The sequence below is a fragment of the Engystomops pustulosus genome, chromosome 2 (assembly GCF_040894005.1).
Source record: "Engystomops pustulosus chromosome 2, aEngPut4.maternal, whole genome shotgun sequence".
NCBI lineage: Eukaryota > Metazoa > Chordata > Amphibia > Anura > Leptodactylidae > Engystomops > Engystomops pustulosus.
Genome location: NC_092412.1, coordinates 53,251,121 through 53,268,639, shown reverse-complemented (window position 1 = coordinate 53,268,639; position 17,519 = coordinate 53,251,121). Strand labels below are relative to the sequence as shown.

The 17,519-nt window shown below is 38.7% G+C and overlaps 1 protein-coding gene across 2 annotated transcripts in view; it reads left to right on the top strand.

The window, feature by feature from the left end:
- Window positions 1-11,395, top strand: part of MAP3K12 (mitogen-activated protein kinase kinase kinase 12) — a 90,644-nt gene extending 79,249 nt beyond the window's left edge. For both annotated transcript variants that reach the window (XM_072134629.1, XM_072134630.1), the window contains exon 14: window positions 1,218-11,395. In XM_072134629.1, the coding sequence (XP_071990730.1) occupies window positions 1,218-1,292 (75 nt within the window). In that variant the 3' untranslated portion in view covers window positions 1,293-11,395. The remainder of the gene's footprint in view (window positions 1-1,217) is intronic.
- The last annotated feature ends 6,124 nt before the right edge of the window (window positions 11,396-17,519 follow it).

The following is a 17,519-nucleotide window of genomic DNA, read 5'->3' as shown; positions in this document are numbered from 1 at the left end:
TACTTCCAGACCCCTAATATGGCAGTCAGAATAATGCCCTGGATCAACAGTAACTACTTACAAAAAGTTTTATTCCCATAAGATGTGATATCATTGGTCTCCTCATGAACATGTTCAAGTTATGAGCCATAAGAACCTCCTGCGGCAGAGAGTCCCATAGTCTCACTGCTCTTACAGTAAAGAACCTTTGTCTATGGTGATGGTAGAATCGTCTCTCCTCTAGGCGTAGAGGATGTCCCCTTGTCCTGGTCACAGGCCTAGGTATAAAAAGATCTTTGGAGAGATCCTTGTACTGTCCGTTCAGGTATTTGTACATTGTAATGAGGTCTCCCCTCAGTCGTCTTTTCTCTAAACTGAATAACCAAAAACTTAATCTGCCCTTGTAGTCTAGTCACTCCATTCCCCTAATAATCTTGGTTGCTCTCCTCTGCACCCATTCCAGTTTTACTATGTCCTTTTTATACACTGGTGCCCAAAGCTGTACACAATATTCCATGTGTGGTCTGACCAGGGATTTGTATAAGGGCAAAACTATCTTTATCATGACAATCTATTCCTTTCTTGATACATCCCATAATTGTATTTGCTTTATTAAAAGCTGCCTGTCTCTGGTCACAAAAATTAAGTTTACCACCACCAATACCCCCAAGTCTTATTCTTCATATGTTTTACCATGAAATTTACCAATTTTTACATCATTATACTTTTCACTTCCTCGTCCCAAGTGCATAACCTTACATTTATCCACATCAAACCTCATCTGCCATTCGTCAGCCCAGGACTCCAGTTTATACAAACTGTATAGATTGTAGACTGAAGTCGTGCTCTCCCCACCTCAACACCTTTGTTAAAATTGACATCATTCAACAGGTTTCAAAAGAGCCGGTTAGTGATGTCCTAAGATGCAGGGCCAGAGAAGTGTCAAGGAGAGCTGTACTTTAGTGGTAAACTATCTTTCTCTTTTACTTCGAACAACCAATTTACATCTCACTTCAAAGTTCATTTCCCGGATGATACCCAACACTGGACCATGAAAGAAGTATGATCTGGAAGGTATTCATCTGCTTGACAACATACTGGAAACGGTTTATTAGGTTAATTTCTGCTGACAGGTTCTTTGTAACAGATAACATATATCAGATACAATAAATATTATAAGGATTTGATTCTTCAGCATAAAAAGTGGTAAATATAACTTTTTCCCCCTTTTTTTTCAGAATGTTGTTCTCTACGATGACTCCGACTGTGACAGCACCGAACTTGATCATTCACTGGCTGCGACGACGTCATGATGCCAGAGTAAAGATACCTCCTGACTGTATATAAAGGAAATATTTATATAAATATAATCTATAAATATAATACATAATATGTGAATAGACTGAGCCACACTGCAGACCTACACTTCCCTTTCACACCCAATGACAACACACACAGTCTCCGCTCACTTAGCAGGGGATCAAGGTTTGGATGCACTGGAAATATAAGCCTGCACTCCAAGGAGAGACTACTATGCTGTAATGCTATCTGTTTTGTACTGGCAGGTGAGAGGTTAAAGGCTCAGACTGATGTAATCGCCTCCTTTCTGCAAATATCTGCAGGGGGTGGTGTGGTATAATCTCATAAATTACCTCCAGTTCTTGTTGAACCACATGTCAGGTCTGTAGAATGTCACTGTGCAAGTCGTGATGGTTCAATCACTGTGTAACTTAACTTAAAGCACTACTACCCCTAAAATAAAAGGTGATCCAAAATAGGATGCCATCTTGTAACATTCACAAATTGTTGTAGGATGTGTCTATGAGATTCACAATCATGCGTCTCAATTTTCCATTGTATCCCTAGAAATGGATCTCATGAATGGAAGCTCATGAATGCTAGCGCACTATACGGATATGATGTATATTAGATATCAGTTTTCTGAAAAAGGAGACCTGTCACAGAGAATGCATTATATGTTTAAAAAAAGAATAGAAACAACCCCGAAATAACTACTAAGAATTTTAATTCCAAAAAGATTTTAATATCCATAAATATGTTTTTTTTTCTGTATGATCTGTTACCACTTCATAAATTGTTGGCCCCTCCAGATATTTATTCCATGCCCATGTCATTATTGAAATACCCATTTAAGTCACCTATAAGACTCCAGCAGTTCCCTAGTAACCCAAACACAACAAAGGTGCCCCAGAAGTTCAACAAAAAACTATTTGGATTTTTTTATTTTAAATTAATAAAAATTGTGAATATGCCCATGTACTTTCAGTAGTTGTCCTCCAAAACTCCATACATATGACCTCTTGGTTTGGCCAAGTATACATTGCATTAGATGGGGAGAGGGGAGTAAGGACTTTGCTACTTGCTTCTGGAAGCAGTTTATCCCCCATGGAACAAAGGATAAAACATGATAAAATTTAACATAGCTAGACCTTCCTTTCCTCATCACCATCATTAGCCTCATGCACACTACCCTGTGCTTTGACCTTGAGCTAGCCACACAAACAGAAGCTAACTCACGACCCCATCGGTTTCTATTGGGCATGTTCATGACAGGGTGTATTCACTGTGCATCACCATGCCATGAATGTGCCGACTGCTATGTTTTCAGCTTGGGCAGTCACTCACTATGGAGATCCGAGGGTGATTGCCTCTCATGTCAAGGTGACATCGGCCGGGCGAAGGGCCGATAGCAGTTGGACCAAAAGCAACGTTCATGTGCCTTTGGACCTGCAAAATACACATGTTCGTGTGCATGAGGCCTTTGGTATAGTTAGGAGGCTTCCCCATATACTTAAGAAGTCTTTTATACCATCAGGATCGGCAGGTTCACATATATATGGAGCCCTGATCATATGTCACTTGTGAGACCTTCAAAGTTATTTACTCTAGTTGCACTTGGCAAAAAAAACCTTCCTACTATTTTAAGACATCTACATGTGGATTTGTGAATGTTATTGGATAAAGAAATAAACCCGTATTTTTGGGTTAGAAGTGCTTTAAATTGGTTGATTCAATACTGTACATTAAATGTAAGACTTATCGCCACATGGTATAGTCTTCAGATTTTCAGGGTCTTTAGAGAAAGACAGCATGCTAGAATGTTATTCAGACTGCATTTAATGGAGTTAAGTGTAATGGAGCTTAGTTACTAAAGGCAGGTTATTGAGTCACTGTGCAGAACAGAACTTTACAATGTGATGTACATTTACTATATCATTATGGGGCATTAATATTTGCATAAAATTTCTAAAAACAAAAACTCCTCTTTTTTGCAGTATTGTATAGCCCTAGTCTTATTGGTAGAGATTTATCAAAATCTGCTCGAGGACAGCCACATGTTTTGCCCCCAATTATGATAAAATGCCCCCTAGTGGCAGGTCATATAAAGACTGGGGTAGAAAATGCAGATCTTCATAAATATCCCACAATAAGTTTAGGGCTAAATAGCAACTAACATATGAACGTCACAATATCAGATGAGATGACGTAACATATTTATGTCACCATGTTCTCCTAGCTCAAAAAATTGCCGTATAATACATTAAGGATGTGCAACAGCCAAAACAATCATTAAACTAATCACTAAACTTTGTCTATGCTCCGATTTAGTAGGAATCATATAAACCCATCACCAAACAACATTTTGGGAATCTATGGTATGCATCTACAAGGTCAATTACCTGTATGCTTCAACAAGTATTAGGAACATGTGCTGGGTAAATATTCCCACAGCTAATTTTGCACAGTGCACATTTACCTTTAAGTAACTAAGCTCCTATGCTGAGCCATTTTACAGCACAATATATTGTTTATATAGCAATTCTAATCGGAGATTGATAAAGAAGAGTTACCGAACTTGCTTATAATGTTGAATATGGCCATACACCAAGCATGCATGTGTTCTCATTTTGGAAGAAGGAATAGCCTGCCGTAGGACACCTCTAATGGTGATTAATCTCCTATTTGACCTTTCTTTCCCCTAATATCTGACATTGGGAAAGAATTAGAACATCCCCATATATTTGATGGAAATTGGTGGAAATAACAGTCCTATGAATGGTATGGTCACCTTACAATTGAAATGCATGCGGATCTGATATGAAAAGGTGTCTTGTAATTTCTCGTATAGATAAACATGATGTCGATTAAGTATATTTCTTTTGGGGGATGATAAAACCTGGGTATGCCTTGTAGTCAGGATACGTTCAGAAGGTTCCTTGCAGTATACACATCTCCTTAAGAGAATGGAGACCTGCATATCCCATACACTTTACAATCTCACTTAGTAATACAGAATTTGTGATTTTTCTGAGATTCAGTCTTCCTAATGGATTGGTTGGTCTTCTTATAAACAATCGTCTAAAAGGGCTGTCTACTAGTTTTTGCAGGTCCCATTCTTCATCACTACCAGTCATGTTCCATGAGTTGACCAGTTTGTACACATTGATCTGTACAATGCTGTCATACAAAAAGTCTATATTTAACACCTATACCAAAGCAGAAAGTGATTTGTGATGTCATTTGTAAGATGATCATGACATGACATCATAAGGATCATTATCTACTGACCTGCCTCCATTATGCAGAGATCATATGGGGGGGGGGCATTTGTGCTATATTTAAATACAACGCTAGTGAATTCTATCTTCTCTCCTGGTGAATAAAATCTTAGTGATGGTATGGTAATACTAGGTGGTTATAAAACCAAATGACAAAAATTACTGTAATTTCTCTACAGTCGGGTTCACAAGTTTCCATCACAGAAAGGGCATGCACAGGTTGGTGCAATGGTGTCAATGAAGTGAATCTCAACATGTGAACCCAACGTAAGAATATATCATCATGATAAGGGCTTCAGAGTATTTCCTGCTCATGCCAGGTGGTCCCTTATGTACAGACATAGGACAATACTGGAGACATGTCTCTAGTGGCTTCTAGAACTGGTTCTACGATACTCACTATGGTTTGATGAACAGTATTTTACTCAAAGAACCAAAGTTTTTTCTCACTGATCAACCAAGAGGATTTTCAATGCTCAGGTTTTGGCCTTATAAATGGAAGTTTTAACCCATAAGAGGTTATAATGTATAGGAACTCACCTAGATTGGACAGGAGACTCGCCCAGGTTACGAAAAGGGGCACAACGAATAATAGGCACAAATTATTGGTCCATAATACATGAGGTGAGCTTCAATAGCCCTTATTCTGTATTTATGCATGAAGAACAAATCTGCTCTTTAACCCCATGTGGCTCCCTACTATATCCTACTATAGATTTAGAGGCAGACAGAGCTTCCTACACAGATCACTGCCTCGGGTTTACTTTGTGCTGAAATAGGTAAATTTGTGATTGTTAGAAGCATGTCTTTTATATAAACAGAAATGGACCTTATGTCTTATCGGTCCTTTATAAAATGTCTTACGAGTCACACTGTACTATAGACATCCTGTGACAGATTCTCATTGGTGCTACGCTCTGTAAACCAGCCTTGCATTAAACCACAAATTGACATCCATTTTTTTTCTCTAGAAATATTTATACTCACAGATGTATATACCCTTCAGCCATGACAACAGAAACTTTGTGGACGAGACCCGATAGTCCCCATCTTAAATAGATTCTAATAAATACAGAGACGCCTCTTTGAGAAGCCTAGCCAAAAGTGCACCGAAAATGGGGTGGTCTTGGCAAAGAAGATGGGTATTATGGATTGTATATGGTGAAACCAACAAATATGGATACGTGGGTAGTCTTCACAAAGAGGTTTCATTGTATTGTGGCACTATGAGGAACTAATGTAAATTACAATGTGCAATGTAAATTACGATTCACCTCTTAGCAAGGGGCGTAACTTGAGTGCGGTTGCACCCAGGCCCTGGAGCCTTAAGAGGCCGGTAAGATGTCTCCTCTCGATACAAAGAGACAGATTCTATAGACAGTAGATCAAATATTTGGTAGTTGGGGCCTAGCAGTTTCCTGCCACTTAGCTATGTACACTTCTGGGTATAATTTGCAAGATGCTTTTTAGGGTTAGAGATGGTTTGTGAGGCTTTTATGTAGGAACTTGGTTACAGAGCAAATTTCTACAAAGGGTGCTAAAGGAAGCAGACATTTAAGGTGCTATGCCTCTGATATATATGTAGGCCATAGGAGAGTGCTGATTTGTATACAAAGGCGGAAGCACATGGAGGCGGTTAGATCGTAATGAAAGATTTCTAGCTACTTCCATCACCCTAAACTAATAAGATCAGATAGGGTGACCTCAATGTTGCATTCAATTATGTGGTTTCCATATTACACCTAAGCATACATATTAATGAATAGAACATTTTATTAGGAGGTTTAAGATTAGATGAATGTACAATCCTGTGCTATTTGGTTATTTTAATTATAGACTTTAAATTAAAGATGAATGAGATTCTCACTGTCATAATACATTTTATACAGACCATGCTTCGACGCTCTCATGTGTTCAAGTCATTAGACCCACATAAGGGATAGGGATGTAAAACGATCCATTTAATACAGACATATTATGGCCATTTGAATCCAGACTTTCTGCCATTAAACTAGTGACTCCATTGCTTTCTATGCAGGTGTTAGATTTCAGGGTGCGATTGCTTGGTGATTATGTCACAGATTATCCTTCATGCTGCTTATGGTATTTTGTAATGGTCTCTCCAAAGTTTTCCCCATTATTACTAAAACATTTTGGCTAATTTAGGTTATACAGGCGGTCCCCTACTTAAGGACACCTGACTTACAGACAACCCATAGTTACAGACAGACCCCTCTGACTGGTGAAGCTTTCCCAGACTGTAATAATCAGCTGCAAGGTGTCTGTAATGAAGCTTTATTGATAATCATTGGTCACATTACAGCAAAAAAATGTCTAAACTCCAATTGTCACTGGGGCCCAAATTTTTTTTGTCTGGAACTACAATTATAAAATATATAGTTTCGACTTGCGTACAAATTCAACTTAAGAACAAACCTCCGGACCCTATCATGTACGTAACCCGGGGACTGCCTGTATCTACATGGAGAATTCCCTCCAGTCCCGAAATAACAAACTGTGCTGGGTTATACAAAGGGTTTTAACCTTATATAAAACCCTTATATGGACCTTCAGAGTAAAGTTGGCCATACATATTAAATGGTTTTTGCCTGAATACCTGTTTGGCCAACCTCCCTGTGTACTACAGAAATGTAGTAGTAAGTAAGATACTCGAAATTTTTCTCAACATCTTTTCTAGGGGAATAGTCAGCAAAGCCCTATACAATGGCTGGTTGTACCAAAATTGGTAGATTTGGCTAACAGTAATGTAGTATGTATGGCCAGTTTAACATTTAATAACTCTACCTCTATACAATGCTGAGGCTTCATATAGTCGCACACAATGGGGGACATTTATGGGGGGCATATGATGAAAGTCCCACCACTTGGGTGCCCTAGGTACATCAGGATGCCTTACTTCATGCCACTCCATGCATGCTTGCTTGCTGGGGGTTCATAAGGAATTATGATATCAGAGCTAGCGTACAAGCCCTGATAAATGTCCCCCAATGTGTCAAAAGCTCTGTTGTGCAGACCTGTAGCAATCACAGATCAGAGCACTCACTTCAAAAAGGATATCAAGACAAGATATGTAGATATGCTGTCTTACATAATGGTTCTATGGACAAACTGTACATAAATAAATGTAAGTAACTATTCAATTTAAAAAAAACTCCATAATGTAGTCCCTAATATCCCTGTGAGGGGAAAAACTGAAAGGGGCGGCCATTTTGTGTCCATTATGTATCGGTCCAAGCTATTGGTCTATCGACCTGATCATCATAATGCTCTCTTCAGACTAAGGTTCTGGTTTGCTTACAATGGATAGACAGCTAACCCTAGTAAACATCTATATAAAATTCAAAAACAGATGTAACTGAATTGTAGGATTTTTGGGTTGTCAGCCACTAACTAGAATTATATCACTTGTGTATAGATGCATGCCTTCCAAATATACCACTTTTTGTAGGATTGTCCCATGAAATGGGGCTCAAAGTAGGTGGGATTTGTACAAATATGCCTAAAAGGTGTTTAGGACTGTTCCTAGGTTGGACTAAAAATTGTTCAGCCAATAGGAATACAGATGTTGGGTGGTATGTTCTTGTCACAATTTAACTAACACCTATCACATTAGCCAAATCTACAAAGTAATCACATTTTGCTCATTACTACATGTATGAAAAGTTGGAAATACACAAAGTAGAAACACACATCCACCTATACAGAATGACAACTCTTTAAAGTGAACCTGTCACCAAGAATGTGATTTTTTAGCTGCTGATAGGTTCCAATAACCTATGCTGTGCTGATGTAAAACATAATGACTTTGTCAGCATTTTGAATCATTGCAGCAGTTTATATGAGTTTAATATCTTTTTAATTTCCTCATGCATTCAGCATCTACTCCACACCATCCCCCTCCCTCCTATGCCTGCGCAATCCACATGACAGGAAGACTGGAGGGGTTTGGGTGCTGGATGAGTGTGGAGGAAAGTAGTCTGACAAAGGCACACAAAAAGGCTGCAGCCTCCTTCGGGACTCACCACACAATGCTAGCAGGGAACCAGGTAATGTGTAATAAAGTTTTATAAAGTACTGAAATGATTCAGAATGTTGACAGTCATTTTTATCAGCACAGCATAGGCTATTGGAACCTGTCACCAGCTAAAAATCACATTCCTGGTGACGGTTGCGCTTTAAGGAATTTAAAAAGGATTTTCTTCAAATTCAGAATAAGAGGATGTTGATGACATTTATAATGACTGCATATCAGACCCACATTGAAGACTGCATTTTACTATTGGATCTATACTTAGCTATACTTAGATACATCAAACTCTAAAGAACATATTCCAGCGAAACACGTTACATGCCATATCAGCTCTAAAATGGATATACATTGTAGAAAAAGATTTTGTTATTCTTGGATATATGATTATAATGTAATATTGTTAAATATCAAAGAAGAATTTAATTACAGTTTTTGTTATTGAAATATGTAAATTTATTTAAATGTAATTATTTGATTAATTTATTTACTTAAATTGGTTGTCTGCTTTTAACAAAACAACTAGACAATTCCAGAAAAGGAAGCAGATCACAGAGTGATCAATTGTGTCTCATTTCCCTGCAGCACCCCTGCAGGAACAATGAGGAATCACACAGTTCTTATTTATTACTGGTCTGTCCATGTAATGCATGGACATGCTGGGTCCTCCTAACACAGGTCTCATTAAAATGACTGGCCTATCCTTGCAATGCATGGATATGCTGGGTATTTTAAGGGTATATCTGTTTCATCAAATAAATGTTATTGTTTGTACAATGAGAAGTTATACAATTTCCCAATATACTTTATATATCAATTCCTCTCTCATTTCTAGATCTCTGCTTGCTGTCATTCTATAGAAAGCTTAATGGTTTGTTTCCATTGGATTGAAATCTGTCCCTGGTCATGTGATGTCACACAGGTGCATAGCTCCTTAGTATCACAGAGAGTAATCAGAGCCATGTGATATAATGAGCCACGCACTTGACATCATATGATGTGGGACACATTTCTACCTAATGGAAATAAATGATGAAGTTTCCTATAGATTGACAGCAAGCAGAGATCTAGAAAACCACATGGAACTAATACAGGAAGTATATTAATAATAATAATAATTCCTTTATTAATATAGCGCACTCAGATTACACAGCGCTGTACAAAACCTGCCAATTCAGTCCCTGTCCCCATGGGGCTCATAATCTAATCAACCTACCAGTATGTTTTGGAGTGTGGGAGGAAACCAGAGGACCCGAGTATTGGAACATTTTATAAAGTTTCATCATACAAACAATAATATTTATTTGCTGAAATGGAAAGACCTCTTTAACTGCATGACGATATAGATCGTCTAAATGCCGTAACAGCTAGTTAATTTAGACGACTTATCTCGTCTTCTGTCTTCAAGCAGTTCAAGACCACACTCTTTGTAGCTAGTTTCTGCCCTGAATAATTGATATGGGTAATAGATGAAGGATTCCTTCCTATATTTTACCAAGTTAATTGGATTTTTTTTTTTTAATAATGAGACAACCCTTTAAGTTGACCCACTTTATATTATCACAAGTGCTAAATAGTTTGTAATAAATGCAGTAACACAATATATAGGTAATACAATAAGCGGATCACAGGCTCTAGTGTAAATAACAGCTATCTCTACCGAAAGCCATACGTAGCCCCAAAGTGACATATTGACATGGTTCCCTTGAGAAATGCCATTTGCATGGAATATACAGTATGGTTGAAAGAATATGTATTTAGAACAAAGTAGAAGAGACCTTTCACCTAGGACGTGGTTATCACTAGAACCTAACGTGTTAAAGAATGTATTTATTCTGCAGACCAAAGAGGAGGTATACAAGAGATGAAAATCACAGCATGTACTAGCCAATGCTTCTACAGAGATCTTATGTGCTGTGTGTATGGATGGAGCGTAGACTGGCAGGGCATGAATCCTGGTCTGCAGGTGCATGACGTCACTTATCTATATCATAAAATGAAGGTTGAAATGATAGATGTTATACGGAGGTAACCCTCTATTAGCTCACATCAAATGTTATTTCTTTTACTATCAAAGGTGCTTGTTTAGGATTGTTATTGACCATTACACTAACATAAGGGGGCTCCAACTGGTGGCTTTACAGCTTTTGCAAGATTACAACTCCCAGCATTCCAGGTTGGAATGCGAGTAGACCGGACGCAACCGAATCAGAGATTTTATGGGCTAAACCGATGTTAGCCATTAATTAATAACTTCACATATCACAAGGTGGACATATTGTACCCCAGAACTATGATTATGGTTCTGGTCTTGAGGATTATAATTCCTAGTGTACTCATAAGATACTGGTGAAGCCCACAATTTGGTTGCTTCTATAGTTTGGAGGGGACACGATATTTTTTGAAATTACATTGTCACCCATATCAACCAAGCTGATGATCTGTGATGTTAGCTCCGATCTGTATCAGTAGTTTAATAAGTAACCAGAGGAGAACCACAATAACCAGATCTGCACCAACAATTGCATCCTTTCTGGTGACTGCACCCTGTCTTGTACTATTCGGACATGTTTTGCTTCTTCAAGTTAAGAGACGTTATATGAACAGATTAAGAGATTTGTACACACGCCCCATGAGGTTGAGACCTTTGACATGTTACATCCACAGTGCTACTCCATACCAGACTGGTACATCTTAGTGTGTATGTATTATGATAATGGCAGGACCCTGGTGCCGCCAGAAATTGTCCCTGCACATTACCTATTAAAGATCAAGCATTTTGTATTTAAAATAAGAAGCCTCCTGTGTTTTATTTTCTACTTGTCTTACTTACCATATTGTTAATGGTTATTTCTGGATGCACATATGAAATACATCGAATATGGGTTATGGTACCAATTACACCCCCCAGCTGACACTGACTGGTACAGTCCAATACATTTTGGCAACCATGTCTGCCACATGTGAATAAACCATTTAAGGGGTATTCAGGTCACAACAAGTTATGTCCTATCTACAGGACAGGGGATAATGTACTGATTGGTGAGCGACCCCCACAGATCAAGAGAATGGGGGTCCATTGTATCCCAAATGAATTACTAGTGGTCCACTAGAAATTCCAATTATTCTCTTGGGCTTGTGTGCCAGAAAACTGGCGTACAAGTCCTGGTAAATCTTCCCCTATAAATCATACTTGTCTGAAACTCTACCAAGAAAGTACTATGTCAATCAGTTGGGTATCCTTCTGTCCTTCTGCTATAGGTCCCAATTCTTCTGGTTTTTGCACAAAATAATGCATCTAAAACTACAGTTTTCCAAAAATGACTGTGAATGAATGGGCCACTAGATACTAGATCAAGCAGTCATTGGCTTTTCACAGAAGGAAAGAATTGCCATATTAAAAGCCTTCATATATTATCATATACAATCCCTCCTCCCGTATCTGCAAGCTAGTTTGGGATAATATACCGACTAATAAGCACACTCTGTGAGTGGCCCATCCCTAGTATTGGAGTTTTACAGTCACTACCTTCGGGACTCAGTAACTTAAAGTGAACTTGTCACTTAAACTAACCCATACTAACTAAATTATACTATAACTATTAGACAGCAGTCCAACTATCCCCATATTGTTCATTTCAATGCTTGAAAAGTTCCATATTCTATTTATAAAGTTGTCTCACCATATATTCAAATGCAAATGCAGTTTGATCACTGTATTTCTCTAAGCTTTGTCCAGCATATTCATGTATCTCCTGCACATCTGCACCTCCATTTCCCCTTGCTGTCCAACTATCCCCATATTGTTCATTTCAATGCTTGAAAAGTTCCATTTTCTATTTATAAAGATGTCTCACCATATATTCAAATGCAAATGCAGTTTGATCACTGTATTTCTCTAAGCTTTGGCCAGCATATTCACCCTCCATTTCCCCTTGCTGAAGAGAATTCCTGAGGGGGACTGTTTTCTCTTCAACCAATCACATATGGACAGTGTCTCTCTCAAACCCCTCGTTCACCAGTCTTCAGTAGTCACACAGGACCGTGCACTGGTCAGATTTACTGGACTCCGAGCATTATAGTGATATATGATGCAAGGACTCCCTTCTTCCTTTGCGAAGCAACGCTGAACTGTTTTGTAATGTTTTGACAAATTCTGACATTGGCCCCACTTCATTTTGATATTTTACTCCACAATGTGTCCAAAATCTAAATTGAGACTCTATGTCAATTTCAGCTTTTCATGTGACCTCTCATGGCCCTTATTTTAGCACTTTCTGTCATGCCCTGACTCAGAACAGAGGGGTACATCAAGAAGCTGGTATAAATCATCCTCTCCTTGCCCTCTATCACATAGCTGTGGACTGAAATAAGAGGCATATCAGCTCTGCCCCATACCTCAGATGGTCAATTCTATCATTCAGCAGGGCAATGAGAAAGGGAGTCCGATGAAATGATCTGATACAGAAGGTATCAGAAAATGAGTGGGACATAAGTACAGTTTCACTGCAAGAGCTGGGAGGGAGGAGGAGTTCCCTACAAACAGCCTGCTGTGCAATTCTTTATGGGAATTGTAGTCTCAGCATGTAAGCAAGCAGTGCAGGAAATAAACAGTGTGTGCTGGCATCAAAGATGTAGGCTAGTCATTGTTTTCTCCTATGAATTGTCTAAACATATAAGCTAAGGCATCTGTTTTTCAAACTATTTTTTTGGGACTAAATTCGACACAATCACTTTTGCAGCTAGGTGGCAAACAACTGTGAACAGACACTGCAAAATATTCAAAAATGGGACAAATGTGTCACCAATGTGACAATTTGGGAAATGCGTCACAGAAAAATGGCAATGCTGGGAATCCATGGACAAATAAGCTGGATTCTTCTACATAGTGTAATTAAGTATGCAGCAGCGGTCTGTGCAGGGTGAGTCATCCCTGCTACCGGGAAGAGGAGTCATTCCTGGAAAGAGCTGACAATGTATCATGTGTCATACATCGCATTTGCAGACATGCACATGAGGTTACATTACTACAGACTGATCTTACTTCTGTTTCAAAGACATTTTGTAAAAAAAATAAACAGGTAAAAAAATGTTTAAAAAAATGGTTATAAAAATAGTAATGAGAAACAAATAAATTGGAGTTCAGTAAAATTTAAACAATGCTTTAAGATCACGCACAGCAGCAGCAAAAAGCAACTAAATATAGTGGCACATATGTTAGGAGCTATAATAAGAGAGTGTCAACTCAGAGTATGGAAATCTGCAGGTGTCTTGTCGCACGGTAAATCACGCGGTTCCGAGAATGAGAGAATAAAGAGGGAAGAGCTTGACTGGAATGTAACTACAAATTGCATTTACGGTATGGGAGTAAAACCTTCAAGCCCTAGCCGCCAATGCGCTTTTTTCAGTTTTTTTTGTATTTCCATTCTTTGTTTCCCTCCTTCAAAAAGCGAGAACTTTATCAGTTTACAATAATGTACGAGGGTTTGATTTCTGCAAAATAATTTCAACCTCCTGGTGGCACCATTGTGTTTTCTTTATTCTTAGCCTCAGTATGATCAGTTAGATACCAAATTTATGTAGGTTTTATTTTCAAATCTAAAATTTTTCAAATCTTTTGTACAAAATCTTTTTTTTTTTACACTTTCTGACTCCCATAACTTTTTCCATTCTACGGTGAATAGCCAGGTGTACGATGGACTGTTACAAATTTTTAATGCCAAAAAAGTGGTGATTAATACCTTAGCTCAGTTGACCCCATAGGTTTGCAATGGGATTCATGTCTGGAGGAAGTACAGGCCACTCCATTCGAGCTTCTGAAGCATCCAGCAGCTGTTCCCCAAAGAGGTGACCTCGGTGACATGGGGTTGTTGTCGTCCTTTATGCACATCTGGTTTAAAACATATGGACAGTAGGGGAAAATTTATCAGGACTATTTGCCTTTGTAAGGCAAATTTATCAGTTTGTTACGCAAGTTTTTCAGTGTAACAAACCCTGAAATAATCACAATTACTGGAGAATTGTCAGTACAGGCGCTCCCCTACTTAAAGAGAACCCGTCATGCAAAATAACCCCCCTAAACTAAATATATTTTCATAAACTGCCATTAGAGAGCATTGCCTCTATCCCTTCATTGTCCCTCTACATGCCTGTAAACCTAAGCAATGAGGTCCTAAAGCTGTATGCAAATGACCTGTGAAATGTCCAATGAAGCATTAGCATATTCAAGCTGTCCAGCTTATTCATGAGTGGGAGGCACAGCCACACCCCCAGTGCATGACTGACAGTCTGTATAATGATGTGAGGCTGTATAATGATGTGCTTCCTGGTGCTGGTGGCCACGCCCCCTGCAGCCTGTGTGTGTGTTTAGGAGAGATACAACAGCTTCAGGATGCAGCCATGTTACAGCAGAACATGTCAGATTCATGTATAGCTGATGTCTGTGTCTCTGTGTATTAGGAGGATGCAGCATGTCAGCAGATGCAGCACACACACCAGCAATACTTTACTATACATTACACACAGACATGAGCAGGGGGAGGAGAGGGGAGGGGTAACAGCGGTGACATCACTGCCTCTGACCATGTGACCAGCCTCATTTACATAATAAATAGATGATTTTACAATGATTAATGTATGAAATAACAAGATAAAGGCTGTGATTGGATCCTTGTGAGCTGCTCCAACAGGTAGTAGTGACAGGACAAGTGACAGAGACCTGATGACAGGTGTCCTTTAAGGACACCTGACATACAGACGACCCCTAGTTACAGACAGACCTCTCTGCCAGATGTGACCTCTAATTAAGCTCTCTGGATGCTTTAATTTAGTCCCAATCTGCAATGATCAGCTCTATGGTGTCTGCAATAAAGTTTTATTGATAATCCTTGTTCCTATTACAGAAAAAAAAATTGAAAATCCAATTGTCAATGCGACAAAAAAAATTATTATTTTTCTGGAGCTACAATTATAAAATATACATGACTTACATACAAATTCAACTTAAGAACAAACCGAAAGAACCTATTTTGTACGTAACCCGAGAACTGACTGTAATTGCAAATATTTCCCCTATCTCCACCACAAGTGGGTATAAGGGGGGCTGCCGACAGCTATGAACTAGCTATAGCCTCCAAGCAAATGTCCTGAAAGTTTGCAAGCTACAGTGCAATTTTACGGCAGACATGACCTGGGAAGCCACCTGATGCATCCACCATGACGGGACCTTCATCATATGATAAATGTCACCCAATAAGTAGATTAATGATGTGTTACAGGTAGTAGGGACTTGTCACTGTGCAGTGACCAACATATAGGACAATACAGTATTTACAGGACACATGGTGGCAGATTTATCATAGGTTTCTTAGAGCAGGACTGCAACCAACCAGAGGTCAGCTTTCACTTTCCCACAGCTGTTTATAAAATGAAAGCTGAGCTCTGATTGGTTTCCATGGGCTACTAGAACAGTTTTACCTCAGAAACCTGATGATAAATCTCCCCATGGCGACAATCTTGACGCCCCCAGCAGCATAAGCAGCCATCATTTCTGCTGAACAGTGAACAGCTCCGAGGCCCACTACGCGCTCTACTCCAACACAGATAATCCGTAGCTCACACAAGATGCCTGGTGGTGTGGCAAAGTAGCCAAATCAAGTCATTGTGTATTAACACTTACAGGACTCAGCCCTTTTTTTGTTTCTGTTTTTCACTCCCCCCTCATTCCAGAAGTACTAACTTTTTTTGTTACGTTCACAGAGCCCGTTATCTGCAAGACAAATTGTACTTTATACTGGCGTCATTTAATATCCCATGCAATGCACTGGAAAGCTGGAAAAAATTCTAAGTGCAGAGAAATCAAGATTTGCAACGTTTGCTTGTGGGCTGTTTTTACGGGTTTTATTCCGCGTTCTAAATGACACCACTATTCTTTGGGTCGATACAATACAGGGAAACTAAATTCATATAGGTTTTATTAGGTGTTAGTAGATTTAAAAACAACTTTAAATCTTTTGTACAAAAAAAATATATTTGCCATTTTGCCAAATTCTGAGGCCAATAACTTCTTCACTATTTTTTTTTTTTTTTTTTTGCAGTATGCGCAGGCGTTTTAATTTATATAAATTTGGGACATAAGTCTGTCCGATCATTTTTTATTCAACTATTTAACCCATTAAGGACACAGGATTTTTCATTTCTTGCTCTCCACTTTCCAAAACCCATAACTTTTTCATTTTGCTGTGCACAGAGCTGTGTGCGGGCTTATTTTGTGCGTAACAAATTTTACTTCTAAGTATTGTTATTTATTATTCCATGCAGTGTACTGGGAAACTTGGAAAAAATTCCAAGTGTGGAAAAATTGCATCACGTTCTTGGGGGCTCAGTTTTTACTACTTTCACTCAGGGCTCCAAACACCTCTGCTTTACTCTTTGGTTCGGTAAAATCACGGTGATACAAAGTTTATATAGGTTTTATTGCACTATAATAAGCTTTCTAATTTTCACCATCTGATGCTGTTTGAGGCACCATTTTTTGAAAAATGAGACAAATGTTTTCATTGCTACCATTTTTGAGGATTGGGCAACATTGATCACTTTTTATAAAAATTTTTTGATTTGGGTGCTAAATTTTTGTTTTTATATTTTGATAGATCAGGACATGGCGTTTGTGATTTTTACTGTTTGCAATGGGTTAGCGAAGGTCTTTGCTGCATATTGCAGCAAAGCCCCATCTCTGTATGAAGATGGCTCAGCCTTCTTCATACGCTCTTCATTGTTCTCTGGCTGACACATCCGTCGCAGAGAGTGAAGGTGTTAATGATGGAAAAATGGCAAAAGTGCCAATTTGGGTGCTTTTTTCCATAAGTGTTCATGGCCAGGAATAGTCTTATTTTATAGAAAAGGCATTTTGG